At 36.4% G+C, this 13,949-nt stretch overlaps 1 protein-coding gene across 1 annotated transcript; it reads left to right on the top strand.

Annotated features, from left to right (window-relative positions):
- Positions 934-5,121, top strand: LOC109845967. The gene is made up of 5 exons (XM_020415194.1): positions 934-1,521; positions 1,841-2,206; positions 2,318-3,576; positions 3,696-4,770; positions 4,888-5,121. The coding sequence occupies exons 1-5, from the start codon at positions 934-936 to the stop codon at positions 5,119-5,121; spliced, it is 3,522 nt and encodes a 1,173-aa protein (XP_020270783.1).

The following is a 13,949-nucleotide window of genomic DNA, read 5'->3' on the forward strand; positions in this document are numbered from 1 at the left end:
ATCTTCAATTGAGAGGTTACAGTCTGTGTATTAGGATTCCCTCTCCCAATGAAAGAGTAGAATCTGAAAAACTCAATCTAGAAGGAGAGGAGAAAAGCAAAGTAGAGATTCCAGTTCAGAGAGAAGTGCTTGACAAGGAGGATGCAAAGAAATCATTTGTGAGTTTATTTGCTGATAACAGGAAGCTAGGTAAAGGTCTTGACCTTAATTTCATTCCAGCCTCTCCCTCTGAAACTGTATCATTTACTGCTGAAGAATGGAGGGAGGGTGTGGATTATTGGAAATACTCCTTAGTTGGACATGTTATAGGGCTGAATGTAAAGTTCAAATCTATGGAGTCATATATCAGTAAAGCATGGGCCAAAATATCAATTCCTAAGATATCTTTACTCAAGCAAGGGGTCTTCTTATTTGAGTTCCATTCTGATCAACAGATGAGGGGGGTGTTGGAAGCTGGGCCTTGGTTCTTTGGTTCAAGGCCTTTGATGCTACAACAGATGAGGGGGGTGTTGGAAGCTGGGCCTTGGTTCTTTGGTTCAAGGCCTTTGATGCTAAAACCATGGTCTATTGAGATTGAAATGGAGATGGTTCAAGGCCTTTGATGCTAAAACCATGGTCTATTGAGATTGAAATGGAGAAAATACAGGATTATTCCTACCCAATGTGGATTCAACTACCAAATCTGAAACTCAATTTGTGGAGTACAATAGGAATAAGCAAAATCTCTAGTTTAATTGGATGTCCTATAACTACTGATATGCTTACTGCTACTAGACAGAGACTTAGCTATGCTAGAGTACTAATTGAGGTGCAATTACCCCTGAAGAAACCTCTGCCAGACTAGACAGAGACTTAGCTATGCTAGAGTACTAATTGAGGTGCAATTACCCCTGAAGAAACCTCTGCCAGACCTAGTTGATTTTCAAGGGCCAGATGGGAAAAAAATACAGTCAGAGGGTTATCTATGAACTTAAGCCTAGATGGTGTTCAAACGGCAATATTATTGGGCATGATACTGACAATTGTAGAAGGCAAAAGTTCAAGAAAATATGGGTTCCAATTAATAGAAAGGAAGATTATGAAACTCAAGTAAATTGTACTCTGTCAGCTAATACTGAGTCTGTGCATGTTTCTGGTGGTCAGACTAATGCTAGTCTGGCTGAATCATCTGCTCAACAAATGAAAGATCAATCAAACAGTAAACATGCACAAAAGGTATCAGAGGCAAATATGAGAATTGATACTGGGAAAAATGCTCATGTTTTACCTGATAAAGGACAAACTTTATCTTCTGCACCTGGGAACAATACTCATGTATCACCTGATAAAGGGCAAACTGAATCTGGGAAACATGCACAGCACATGAGGTATGATATTCAGAGCATTAGACTTGGAAATTCTGGTTTGGCAACTTTTCATCAAATTTCTTCTCCAACAGTCAATGCTTCTGGGTTTTCAAGTGTTAATAGGACAAATATTGCAAGAAGAGTTTTAGCTAGAGCTCTAGGGAATCAAATTCAGGTATCCACTTTTTCTCCTCTGGAATCTCAGACTCTAGATTTTGACCCCTGTTACATAGATAGGGGGGAGAGCAATAATTCACTTTGCTATTTGGAATATTAGGGGATTTAATAAATCCCCTAAACACTTAATTGTGAAGCAATTCATTCAAGACTATAAATTACCTTTTATAGCTCTATTGGAAACAAAGCTTTCTGCAGGAAATATGGCTAAAATAGCTCAAAAAATTATTAAAAATTGGGAATGGATTTCTAATATTCAAGAAGCAGGTAATGGGAGAATTTGGATTCTATGGAATAGTGATATTCTTTCTATTCAGTGTGTCAAAACTTCAATGCAATATGTTATATGCTCAGTCAACACAAAGGATGGCAGGTTTTCTTGCTTAATGACTGTGGTTTATGCTCTGAATCAAAGAGATGGAAGAAAAGTATTATGGCAGGATCTTCAAGTCTTCAAGCTATCAGTTGATTGCCCCTGGCTAGTTGGGGGAGATTTTAATGCCATTACTAATGGTGATGAAAAGTTGGGAGGTGCACCAATTACAGGAGCTGACACTAAAGATTTTCAGCACTTCATTTCTTCTAATCAACTGGTGCATATTAAGACTACTGGGTGCTTCTACACATGGAATAGCAAGCAGGAAGCTGTTACTAGAGTTTGGAGCAGATTAGACAGAGTTTTGGTAAATGACTTATGGATCCTACAGTATACATCAAGTCAAGTAGACTTTTTGCAGCCAGTTTGTTCTGATCATTCTCCAGCTCTTCTTACAGTTGGAGATGATGATTTTTAGGGGAAAAAGCCATTCAAGTTTTTCAAGATGTGGACTAAACATACTGAATATCTCTCTATAGTCAGATCTATTTGGCAGCAGGATATGCAAGGTTATTATATGTACAAACTATCTTTGAAGCTGAAAATGCTCAAACCTGCCCTCAAAGAATTAAATAGAAGACATTTCATGAATATTAGTGAACAGGTGTTAAGAGCCAAACATGAGCTATCTGATATTCAAAATAGGATGAGTACTGATCTATTCAACTCTCATCTTATTTCCAAAGAGAAAGAATGCTTGAAAAAATACACCTCTTTGCTCCAATGTGAAGAATCGTTTTATAGGCAGAAAGCAAGCATAAAATGGGCTATTCAAGGAGACAAATCCTCTCATTTCTTCCATTCAGCCATGAAAGCTAGAAGGCATCAAAATAGGGTGTTGTCTCTGTATACTGAGGATGGAAATAGAATATCTGACATGGACACAATCATCAATGAGCTTATTAACTACTACAAGAGTTTATTGGGAGTTTCTGGAAATGTTTCTGAGCCTGATATTACTACTATAACCAATGGTCCTATTCTCTCATCAAGTCAAAGAGAATTCTTAGCCTCTCCTGTCACTAGGGAGGAAATAAAACTTGCTGTTTTCACTATGTCTGATGATAGAAGCCCTGGTCCTGATGGATTTAGTGCATCATTCTTTAAAACTGCTTGGAATGTAATTGGATATGAGATGTGTAAAGCAGTGGAAGAATTCTTTTATACTGGCAAACTCCTTGGCACCTTCAACTCAACCTCCATCACATTGGTGCCTAAAATTCTTAATCCAAGATCTCCCTCTGATTATAGACCTATCTCTTGTTGCAACTGTGTTTACAAAGTAATATCTAAAATTATTGCCGCCAGAATCCAGAATGTTATTGGTTATCTGATTGATGATGCTCAGAGTGCATTTGTCAAGGGCAGGCTGATTTCTAACAATATTCTCCTAGCACATGAACTCTTAAAACACTATGGAAGGAAGAATGTCTCTCCAAGAGCTGTCCTTAACATTGATTTGAGGAAGGCATTTGACACTATAAATTGGAGTTTTATCAAGGCTATGCTGACAGGTCTGGGATTCCCTGATAATATGGTTACATGGGTGATTGAATGCATCTCTACCTCCAAGTTCTCTTTGTCACTTAATGGCTCATTACATGGCTACTTTGAGGGGGCTAGAGGATTGAGGCAAGGAGATCCATTGTCTCCCTATTTGTTTGTGCTTGGTATGGAGTATTTATCCAGAAAACTCAAATTTCTCAGCACAGACAGACTGTTTAAATACCATCCAAAATGTGCTAGATGGGTATTACTCACCTAATTTTTGCTGATGATTTACTACTCTTTTGTAGAGCGGACAAGGTTTCTATAGCCAAAATAAATAACTGCCTTCAGGAGTTTAGTAAAGTATCTGGATTGGAGGCCAACTCTTATAAAAGCTCTGTCCTCTTGAGTGGGATTCAGGAGTTTAGTAAAGTATCTGGATTGGAGGCCAACTCTTATAAAAGCTCTGTCCTCTTGAGTGGGATTGAAGACATTTCTAAAGTTCAAATATGCTCATATTTAAATTTTCCAGAGGGTTCTTTACCTATGAGATACTTAGGAATGTCATTGGTCTCTAAAAGGCTCTCTTACCTGGACTGTTCATCATTGATCTCAAAAATTTCGGATAAACTTCAAGTCTGGCAAAGTAGGAAGAACTTATCTTATGCAGGGAGGATTCAACTTATAAAAACTGTTATCTTGGGTATTCAAACATACTGGACAAGTAACTATATCTTGCCGATCAGGGTATTGGAAAAAATTGACATGCTTTGCTCTGCTTTCTTATGGGGAAGCAAAATCCATCAAGTCTCCTGGATAGAGGTTTGCAAGGATAAGAAGATAGGAGGTCTGGGGTTATTCTCCACCAAATTGTGGAACTATGCTGCAGCAATCAAGATGTTATGGATGATACACTCTAAAAAAGATCTCTTGTGGATAAAATGGGTGCATGGAAATTACTTAAAACAACAGGAGATTTGGCAAGTTCAACCGAGAAAAAGTGATTCATGGATGTGGAGACAAATCCTAAGGGTGAGGGATTTGGTATTGAGGAGGTTTGGGAATGTGTATAACCTGCATAGAATCATTGCTAACTGTCACAATAATGGGACAATGAAAATTTCATCTGTTTATAATGCCATCTCCCAATCTTCAGCAACTGTCTGTCACAATAATGGGACAATGAAAATTTCATCTGTTTATAATGCCATCTCCCAATCTTCAGCAACTGTCCCCTGGGCAAAAACAGTTTGGGGAGGTTTGCATTACCCCAAGCATTCGATGATTCTATGGCTTGCTACTCTATCGAAGCTTCTGACTAAGGATAGGTTGTGTCGCATGGGTATATTGGAAAACAACCAGTGTGTGCTCTGTGCTGATTCTGTAAGTCATCAAGAATCTAGAAATCACTTGTTCTTTGAATGCCAGTTTTCTTCCTATGTATGGAACAATTTGATGGCATGGCTGAAGTATTCGTGGAGATCCTGCTGCTAGAATCAGGTATTGCGATGGTATAACAACAATTTGAGGGGGCTTGGATTCAGAAAGAAACTGAAAAGAATGATGTTATCTGGAGCTGTGTATTGGATATGGAAGGAGAGAAATCAGAGAATTTTTCAACAAAAAGCCCATAGCCCTGATCAACTTATCAAGGAAATAAAGATTTCATTACTCTCAAAAGTTCTTAATGAAGATGTTCCTGAGTACTTGAAGGAAGAAATAGCAAAATTGTAAACTGTTAGTGGGGCTTCAGTTCCTTGTTTGCCAGATATGATTCTGGTAGTTCTTGTTGCACTCTTATTTCAAAATTTGGTGATGAATAAAATTTATTTCATTGACAAAAAAAAAGTGTTTGAATTTGTAGACAAAAGTTGGGAAAGTTAATTTACTCAAAATGAGATTTATAGATATTGTTAGCTGCATATATAGCATATGCAGGTGCTATTATGGTAACTAATATCTACTAAGTGGAGTATATAGATAGATCAATCTTAGCTCAAAAAGATGAACATAGGAACTTACTTATGGAGCGACTAACTCAACAAAGTGATAGAGATTATCGTGAACAACTACGCATGGGAGTTAATGCTTTTGCTAGACTGTGTCAGTTGCTTAGGGAGACGGGACGTCTTTATGATAATAGACGTAGTTCTGTAGAGGAACAAGTTGCTAAGTTCCTTCAAATTCTTTCTCATATTTGGAAGAATCGAGCAGTAAAGTTCTATTTTATGTGTTCGGATGAGACTGTTAGCCGCCACTTTCACAAAGTATTAGAAGTATTACTATCGCTTGAGGATCAATTTATTAAACAACTAGATGGCTTCGAAGTTCCACTAGAATTCAGACAAATCATAGATTCTGGCCCTATTTTAAGGTAAAATATAAAAATTTTGTAATAAATATTACATCATAATAATAATAGTCAAGTTTCTAATCACTTTGTTAATCTATTATAGAATTATATTGGTGCAATTGATGGATCTCATTTTCGAGTGAAAGTGGGAAAAGAAGATACAAGAAGGTATCGAGGTCGAAAAGAATTTCCAACTCAAAATGTGCTTTCCGCTTGCACCTTTGACTTGAAATTCACATATGTTCTAGCTGGTTGGGAAGGGTCTGCTTCAGATTCGCGGGTGTTGAATACTGCAATAATACGACAAGATAAAATATTTGTTCCTGATCAAGGTGACAACGCTTAGGTCCAATCATTTTTAAGATCAGATAAGACCTTGTTTATATAAACACATTTTAACCGTTAAATTTTGTTCAATTTTAAGAAAATATTATTTAGTTGATGATGGTTTTATGTTGAGGTCGGGATTCCTCACACCATTTAGGAGCACATGTTATCACCTCAAGGAATATTCAATAAGACAACCTGAAAGTCCTCGTGAAGTGTATAACCATCGTCACTCTTCACTGTAAAATGCAATTGAGCGTGCTTTTGGAGTCTTGAAGAAGCGGTTTCCAATATTGGGTAATGGAACAGAACCTCATTACCCAATTAAAACACAAAAAGATATCATTTATGCATGTACTATCCTACATAATTTTCTAATGGGTGTTGATCCTGACGAGGGGCTTCTTGAACAAGTTGATCAAGAAGTTTTGAACCAGATGATAGATGTTGAAGAAGCTCCTGTAAATGATAATGAAGAGTATAGACGAGGAGAGATTCTAAGGCAACAAATAGCCGATGATATGTGGAGAGATTATTAGAAATATTTTTATTTTTCAAATAGTCTTTTCTAAGGTGTTCTATTCCTTTTTTTTTGGATAAAGTAATGACTTAAAAAATCCATATTCAGGTGAATTTTCAAACAAGCTTTATTGTCCAAACAAGCTTTATTGTCAATCTCTAGGAAAGAATGTCCAAACAAGCTTTATTGTCTCTCTCTGTAAATAGGAGATCGACTTGCATACCCAAGGTTAGTAGCTTTGGCTACAGCTCATGGCTTTGATGGTAATCAGTCACTTGGTCTTCCCCATAGCGTGGCCTGGGAACATTGTACAATGGTATGCAGCTGCTTGGGCTTGGATATGGTGATCACTCGCATATGAATACAAAATATTATACAATGTTATGCAGCCGTTTGGGCTTCGGGTTACGTTTTTTCGGTGATCCTTTTTTTAATTATTAGATGTCGTTGTTTCCTCTTAATTAGCTCATTTGTTTGTTCTACCTGTTTAATGTTTTTTTAGGAGTATTTGGTACCTTGTTGTTTGAGGTAATGTCGAGTGTTGATGGCTCTGGATATTTAAATGTCTTTAATTAATATAGTGTTGCCATTTTGGTTGAATTGGATGAGTTTAGTTAGGGTTCCTGTGTCTGAGTAATGTAGTCTATTCGCTATTTTTTGTTTAGAGAAGGAAGGCTGATTATTAGCAGATAGCTCGTGAGCGCTTTTTGTACTCTTTATCATTTAATTATCATTCTATAAGAATTGTTAGTTGTTAGTATGTCAGTAAGTGTGCTTTTAATCCGCAATATTCATCTTCTTTACTGGCTAATAATGTAGGCATTTTTTATACATAAGTCTCATTGTTAATCTTGTTGTATTATCTTGACGAACTATGAAGAATCAAACCCTTTTTATTTGCCTTATCGGTCATCATAGACAATGATTCCTGATTAATATTTCGTATGGAGAAACACTACTACTGCTAATGACATATCCGTATACACACACACAAAAATACACACACACACTATATATATATGTGTATGTGTTAAATACTAATCTTCTAAGTAATATTGCATATTAACAAGCAGGCCGCTCAGATGGATTCACAACTTAGAAGTCAATCAAGTTCAAAGAAAAAAATTGTATGGACAGAGAAGATGGATGTTTTCTTAACTGAAACATTGAGAGAACAAGTACACAAAGGGCAAAAGCCTGATAGAAGTTTCTCATATCATGCTTATCAAGCAACATGTGCGGAGTTATATGCTAAATGTGGAATAAAAGGTTGAAGTGGATCATATTAAAAACCGATTGAAGACACTTAAAAAAGATATGGGTGCATTTCATGATATGCAGAACTCTTCTAGTGGATTTTTGTGACGCCCCTAGTTTCAATAAGACTGCAGTCCAAGGTGAAACTAAAAATGGCAAACCTGTCAAGCACCAAACACCATGCTACGACATGCTTCATCATCACAGTCACTACCTATCTAGTAGAATCAATAACAGATGTAGGTATAAAAAAGGTAAAAGAGAGTATACAGAAAGGAAACTAAACAACAGATACTCAGAAGAATAATCACTACCACTTATATAAATGGATAAGTCTCTAAAAAGGTAATATCTGAACTGAATACAAATGTCTCGACATAAGAATCAAATGAAATGATATTAAGGCATATTGCCTATACAAAACTAGAATAAAAACTCAAATGTTTCATAAATACATCTATTGTGGAGTTCTGACATAAACTACTAGCAAAAATTAAAAATGGTAACAAGAACAACTCCATCAAGCTACGGCTCTCCGTACACCTGGCTCGTTACCTAAAAGTGGGGAAACAACGAGCGTCAAAGTGCTATAGCGAGTAACATCTCAACCAACCCCAGGGGAAAGGGCTAGAAGGATAAAAAATATCAGATAATACATATAGATAGCCAGACATCAACTGTAAAAATAAAATAGAGGTTTGATGTTTAGAAATTTACAACACGAGCATAGGTACGCCTCCCTTAGCTCAAATTATAAATAGAAAAATACCAAATTCAAAAGCTATAATATGGAGTAATAACTCTATCTCCACTCGAAATATTGTAAACTTAGGTTCGGGATAATTATCATCGTTTAATCCGTGTTGAACCAATTCAAAAAATCGCCATTTTTCTAGACCGTGATGAGGACATTGGATTAAAAGATCTTTAAATCGGTCAAAGTATTTCCAGAATGGCTCTCCTGGGATAATTTTGAAGTTTTGAATGATGTTCCTAAGCTTTACCGTTTTGTGAATAGGAAAAAAATTCTTAAGAAAAACGGTGACAAATTCCTCCCAAGTTGAGATGGAATTTGTCGGTAAACTGTACAGCTATTTTTTAGCTTTGTCCTTAAGGGCAAATGGAATAAATCTAAGATTAATCGTATCTTCAGTTAATTCCCTCATTTTAATCATAATACATACTTCCTCAAATTCCGAGATAAAAATATATGCATCTTTTGTTTCATTACCTAGGAATTTGGGAAGCATGTTTATGTAATGCGGTCTAAGCTCTTATGCAAGATGGAATTGTATTTCTGGTAGGGTAACACATATCCTGAAGAACGGGCTGATTTGCCATTTCTTGGATTGGTTCAACACGGATTAAACGATTAGAATTATCCCGAACCCAAGTTTGCATACACCAAAACAAATATTTTTTTTCTTTTTAAGGAAAGAAAGAAAATTAGTTTTTTTTTTCTTTTAAGGAAAGAAAGAAAATTAGTTTTTATTTTTTATTTTTTATATGAAAAGATAAAGAAAAAGAAAAATCCTAACTAAAACAAATCAAGGCAATCACTTTTCAATCAACTCTAACTCTAGGGTTTAGCCTAACTCAACTAGACCAGCTCCTAACCAAAAACTCCTATAGTGAAAAGATCAAAGTTTTACCTAGGTAGTTAGCCAGGTAAGGATAGTACTAGAGGGTGATCAAAGATCAATTAAGTACCTCTTTCCTTACGGAGCGCTTTACGCAACCCCTAAACCTTGCCTTAGACACCAACTATTCTGAGAAAACTTAAACCGTTCACTTAAGGATTTCTTGTTCCTTATTGAGCTCGAATCCTTAGGGGCCAACGTCTAATGAGTTTTAGAAGGCTTGGGTTTGTGAAGTGAGGAATTAGTGATTTGTGGGCTAAGAAAAGGGTGATGAAATCCCTTACCTTATCTTGATTGGGGTTTTGCCCTTAAGAATGTTTTAAGCGTGTGCCAAATCAAGTGCTACAATCACTTTGGTGAATTCCTACACTATATGAAATGCAACCCTAGAAATTAAAAGTGACTGAAAAGGATGATAAAAAGAAAATCTTTATATTTTTTTTAATTATGGTCAACAACATAGACTTTTGATGATTTGTGTCAACAACATAGACTTTTGATGATTGCAGGCACTCTCATCAGTTGACTGATGTCATCAGTCGACTGACCAGTCGACTGATAACAGGTTATCAGCCTGAATCGATTTTAAAATTGAGTTTCAAGGCTCTGTAAAAAATAGTAAATAAATTCCAAGAAATGTAAAACTTTGTAAACAATTTATAAACATTTTGACAAACTTGTTTGAAAAGGAATTTTGTAAAAAGGTCCTCATATTTATGAAAACTCAACGTTTATCAAAAATATACATAATACATGTTTTTGATAAATCTTGAAAATGAAGTTTGACATGTAAGAACATGTGGAAACTTTATGAAATGTTTTTATAAATGTTATAAAATATGAATGTAATGTAAACAAGATTAATAAACCAATATTGCATTGTTTTCTCAAATAAACTCATTTTGTAATAAAATCAAAATTATGTGTGTATATATATATTGAGCTTGAAATATATTCACACAATATACGCTACAAAACAACTAATATACCATAACTTGATAGATCTTCAATATGCTCGTCTTGGTAAACTTGCAGATGAAGCTTGAACTTGGATCTTGACTTGAATGCATAGCTTCACTCCACTATTTCCGCCAACCTCCATTTGATATGATCGTTATGACGCAATTCCATCCAACCTCCAATATATTATTTGTCTAGAATACCTAATAAGAAAACATAAACACTAGACAAATAATATTAGGAATTATTTGTAATCATCAAAACAAGATTAAAAGATGTAGGCTCGTAACATGAGACCTAACAGTTTGGAGAATATCTTTTGGGCTGAGGTACTTTTATATACGAGCCACCTCATTAACAGGCTATCTTCATTTGTGATTGAGGGAAAGACCCTTATGGAGATGTGGTCGGGAGAGCCAGCACACGACTATGACCAGCTCAAGATATTTGGGTGCCCTGCATACTATCATGTTAAGACTGATAAGTTGGAATTTCGAGCTAGGAAGACCATATTTGTAGGATTCAATGGTGGTGTAAAGAGATACAAGCTATGGAATCTAGTTGATAGGAAGTTTGTGCTGAGTAGAGACATCACTTTTGATGAGGCTTCGGTTTTAAAGCTTCTCATCTCTCATCAGGTGGAGAGCACCCCGACAAAGGAGATATCGCAGGTGGTGGAGATCAATGCAGCTCCACATTATCCAGATGGTACACTATCCATTAGAGTGCCGACTGAGGTAACGCCAGGCGAGCACGGTGATGATGAGGAGGATACTGGTACAGATGTGCAGGATCAGGGACCAACGGCTCAGATTTAGGATTTTATTACGGTTCGGAGACAGAGGAAAGACATAATACGGATGCCAGCATGGTATACCGACACAGTAGTTGCACATGTACTTTCGGTGGAGAGTATCGATGAGTTGGTGCCTACTACTTTTTGAGAGGCCGAGCAGAGTTCGGAGGCTGATTTGTGGCAGGTAGCTATGCAGGATGAGATGGAGTCTCTGTTAGATCTAATAAAAACTTGAGATCTAAACCATAAAGCCATGATTTAATTCAAAGAGATTAACAAGAATCAAAAGGTGTGGAAGCATATACCTGAATCCATTGAAGAAAACTTGATTAGGGTTTTGATGATCTTCTAACCTTAGGGTTTCTCTCTTATGGATCTATTTAGATGGGGATAAGAGAATGAGAGTGGTTAACCCTAGATTAGGGACCATAACCCCTTATATATAGGTGTTGTACATTTGTAATTTGGCCCCTCATCAAATTACAATTACAACCTGCTATCTGCACATATAACCCCCATGATTTATTTAAATACCTATTAACCCAAATTGATTGATCACTTTAAGTGGGTTATCCTTAAAGATAGTAATACATATTGATTAATCATATGTGCCCACAAATAGATTTAATTAGATTTAAATCCAACAATCTCCCACTTGGGCACCATATGATTCCTTAAATTGTGTATAACCTTATGAGCTCAAAATTGCTATCATTAAAAAGATATTTCCAAACAATCTCGTCCATTGACTATATCAATATAGGATCAAAGCGGCTTTATCACATTTATCGTGACTCGACCCATCATTGGTCACATATACCAATACAATCAAATGACATAGATCAATCATGGATGTGCATCATAAAAATTACATGCAATGTGATCAGTACATGTCTATTTTCAACTGGTCCTCCTTTAGTGAGGTCAAAACCAAACATAATGTAACAGAGTGTCTTAACTGAATACTTTATTCTGATCAGACAATACAACCAAACACAAAGCACCAGAAAATTATAAACTCCCACTAAATCAGGATATCCTTGAATAACACCACACCCATATGAGTAGTATGCTCATGAAAGACCTTGGATGGCAATCCTTTAGTAAGAGGATCTGCTATCATGGAGTTTGTCCTAATGTGCTCTATAGATATCTGTTCACTATGTACCCTTTCTTTTACAACCAGGAACTTAATATCAATATGTTTTGATTTAGTTGAGCTCCTTTTGTTATTGGAATACATAATTACAGATTTATTATCACAAAATAACCTCAGTGGTCTTTCAATATTTTCCAAAATGCGCAGTCCAGTGACAAATTATCACAAAATAACCTCAGTGGTCTTTCAATATTTTCCAAAATGCGCAGTCCAGTGACAAAATTTCGTAACCATATTCTATGATTTGATGCCTCATAACCAGCTACAAACTCTGCTGCCATAGTGGAGGAAGCTACGAGTATCTGTTTTACACTTTTCCATGATATAGCTTCTCCTGCTAACATATAAATGTAGCCTGATGTAGACTTTCTGCTATCTTGGCATCCAGCAAAATCAGAGTCCGAATACCCAATGACCTCTAACTGTTCTGATTTTCTATATGTGAGCATATAATCTTTTGTTTTCTGAAGATACCTCATAACCCTTTTGACTGCTATCCAATGATCCATACCAGGGTTGCTTAAGTATCTGCCTAACATCCCAACAATGTACGCAATATCCGGACGCGTACATACCTGAGCATACATTAGACTTCCTACAGCCGAAGCATAAGGAATCTTCTGCATTTCCTGAATTTCAAGGTTACCTTTAGGGCACTGATTGAGACTAAACTTGTCTCCTTTAGCAACAGGGGTGTCACCTGGTCTGCAATCTTGCATGCCAAACCTTTTAAGTACCTTATCGATATAGCTCTTTTGTGATAATCCAAGAATACCCCGAGAGCGATCTCGATGTATCTGGATCCCTAATATAAAAGAGGCGTCCCCAAGATCTTTCATCTCAAAATTCTTTGATAGAAATCTCTTGGTTTCGTGCAACATGCCTATATCATTAGTGGCAAGCAAGATGTCATCCACATACAGAACCAGAAAAATATACTTACTCCCACTGAACTTGTGATATACACAGTCATCAACAATGTTCATCTCAAAACCGAACGAGATAACTATTTGTTGAAACTTATGATACCATTGACGAGGAGCTTGCTTGAGTCCATAGATGGATTTCCTTAATTTGCAGACCATATTCTTTGGGTCTCCCGACACAAAGTTTTCTGGTTGCACCATATAGATCATCTCATCAATGTCTCCATTGAGAAATGCAGTCTTAACATCCATCTGATGTAACTCAAATCTTATTGTCTTACATAGACTTGTACTCTTCATTCATGGCATTAATCCACTGTTGAGAGTTAGAACTTTTCATGGCCTGGAGGAAGTTGATTGGATCATCTTCCAACATTCCACTACTCTCCTCATGTTCTTGGAGAAATATAATAAAATCATCCGGAATAACATTTCTCCTTTCTCTCGTGGATCTCCTTAATGGTACTGGTGGTTCTTGAGGTTGTTGAGTTTGTTCTTCTGGAACAGGGAGTTGTTCAACATTGTCATCTTGAGGTTCCGGATTTACTTCTTGAGCAACAACAGGTATAGAAACCTGAATATTATCAAAAGTAACTGTATGGATTGGATCTGAAGCCAATTCCT

This window comes from Asparagus officinalis, chromosome 6 (genome assembly GCF_001876935.1).
Source record: "Asparagus officinalis chromosome 6, Aspof.V1, whole genome shotgun sequence".
NCBI lineage: Eukaryota > Viridiplantae > Streptophyta > Magnoliopsida > Asparagales > Asparagaceae > Asparagus > Asparagus officinalis.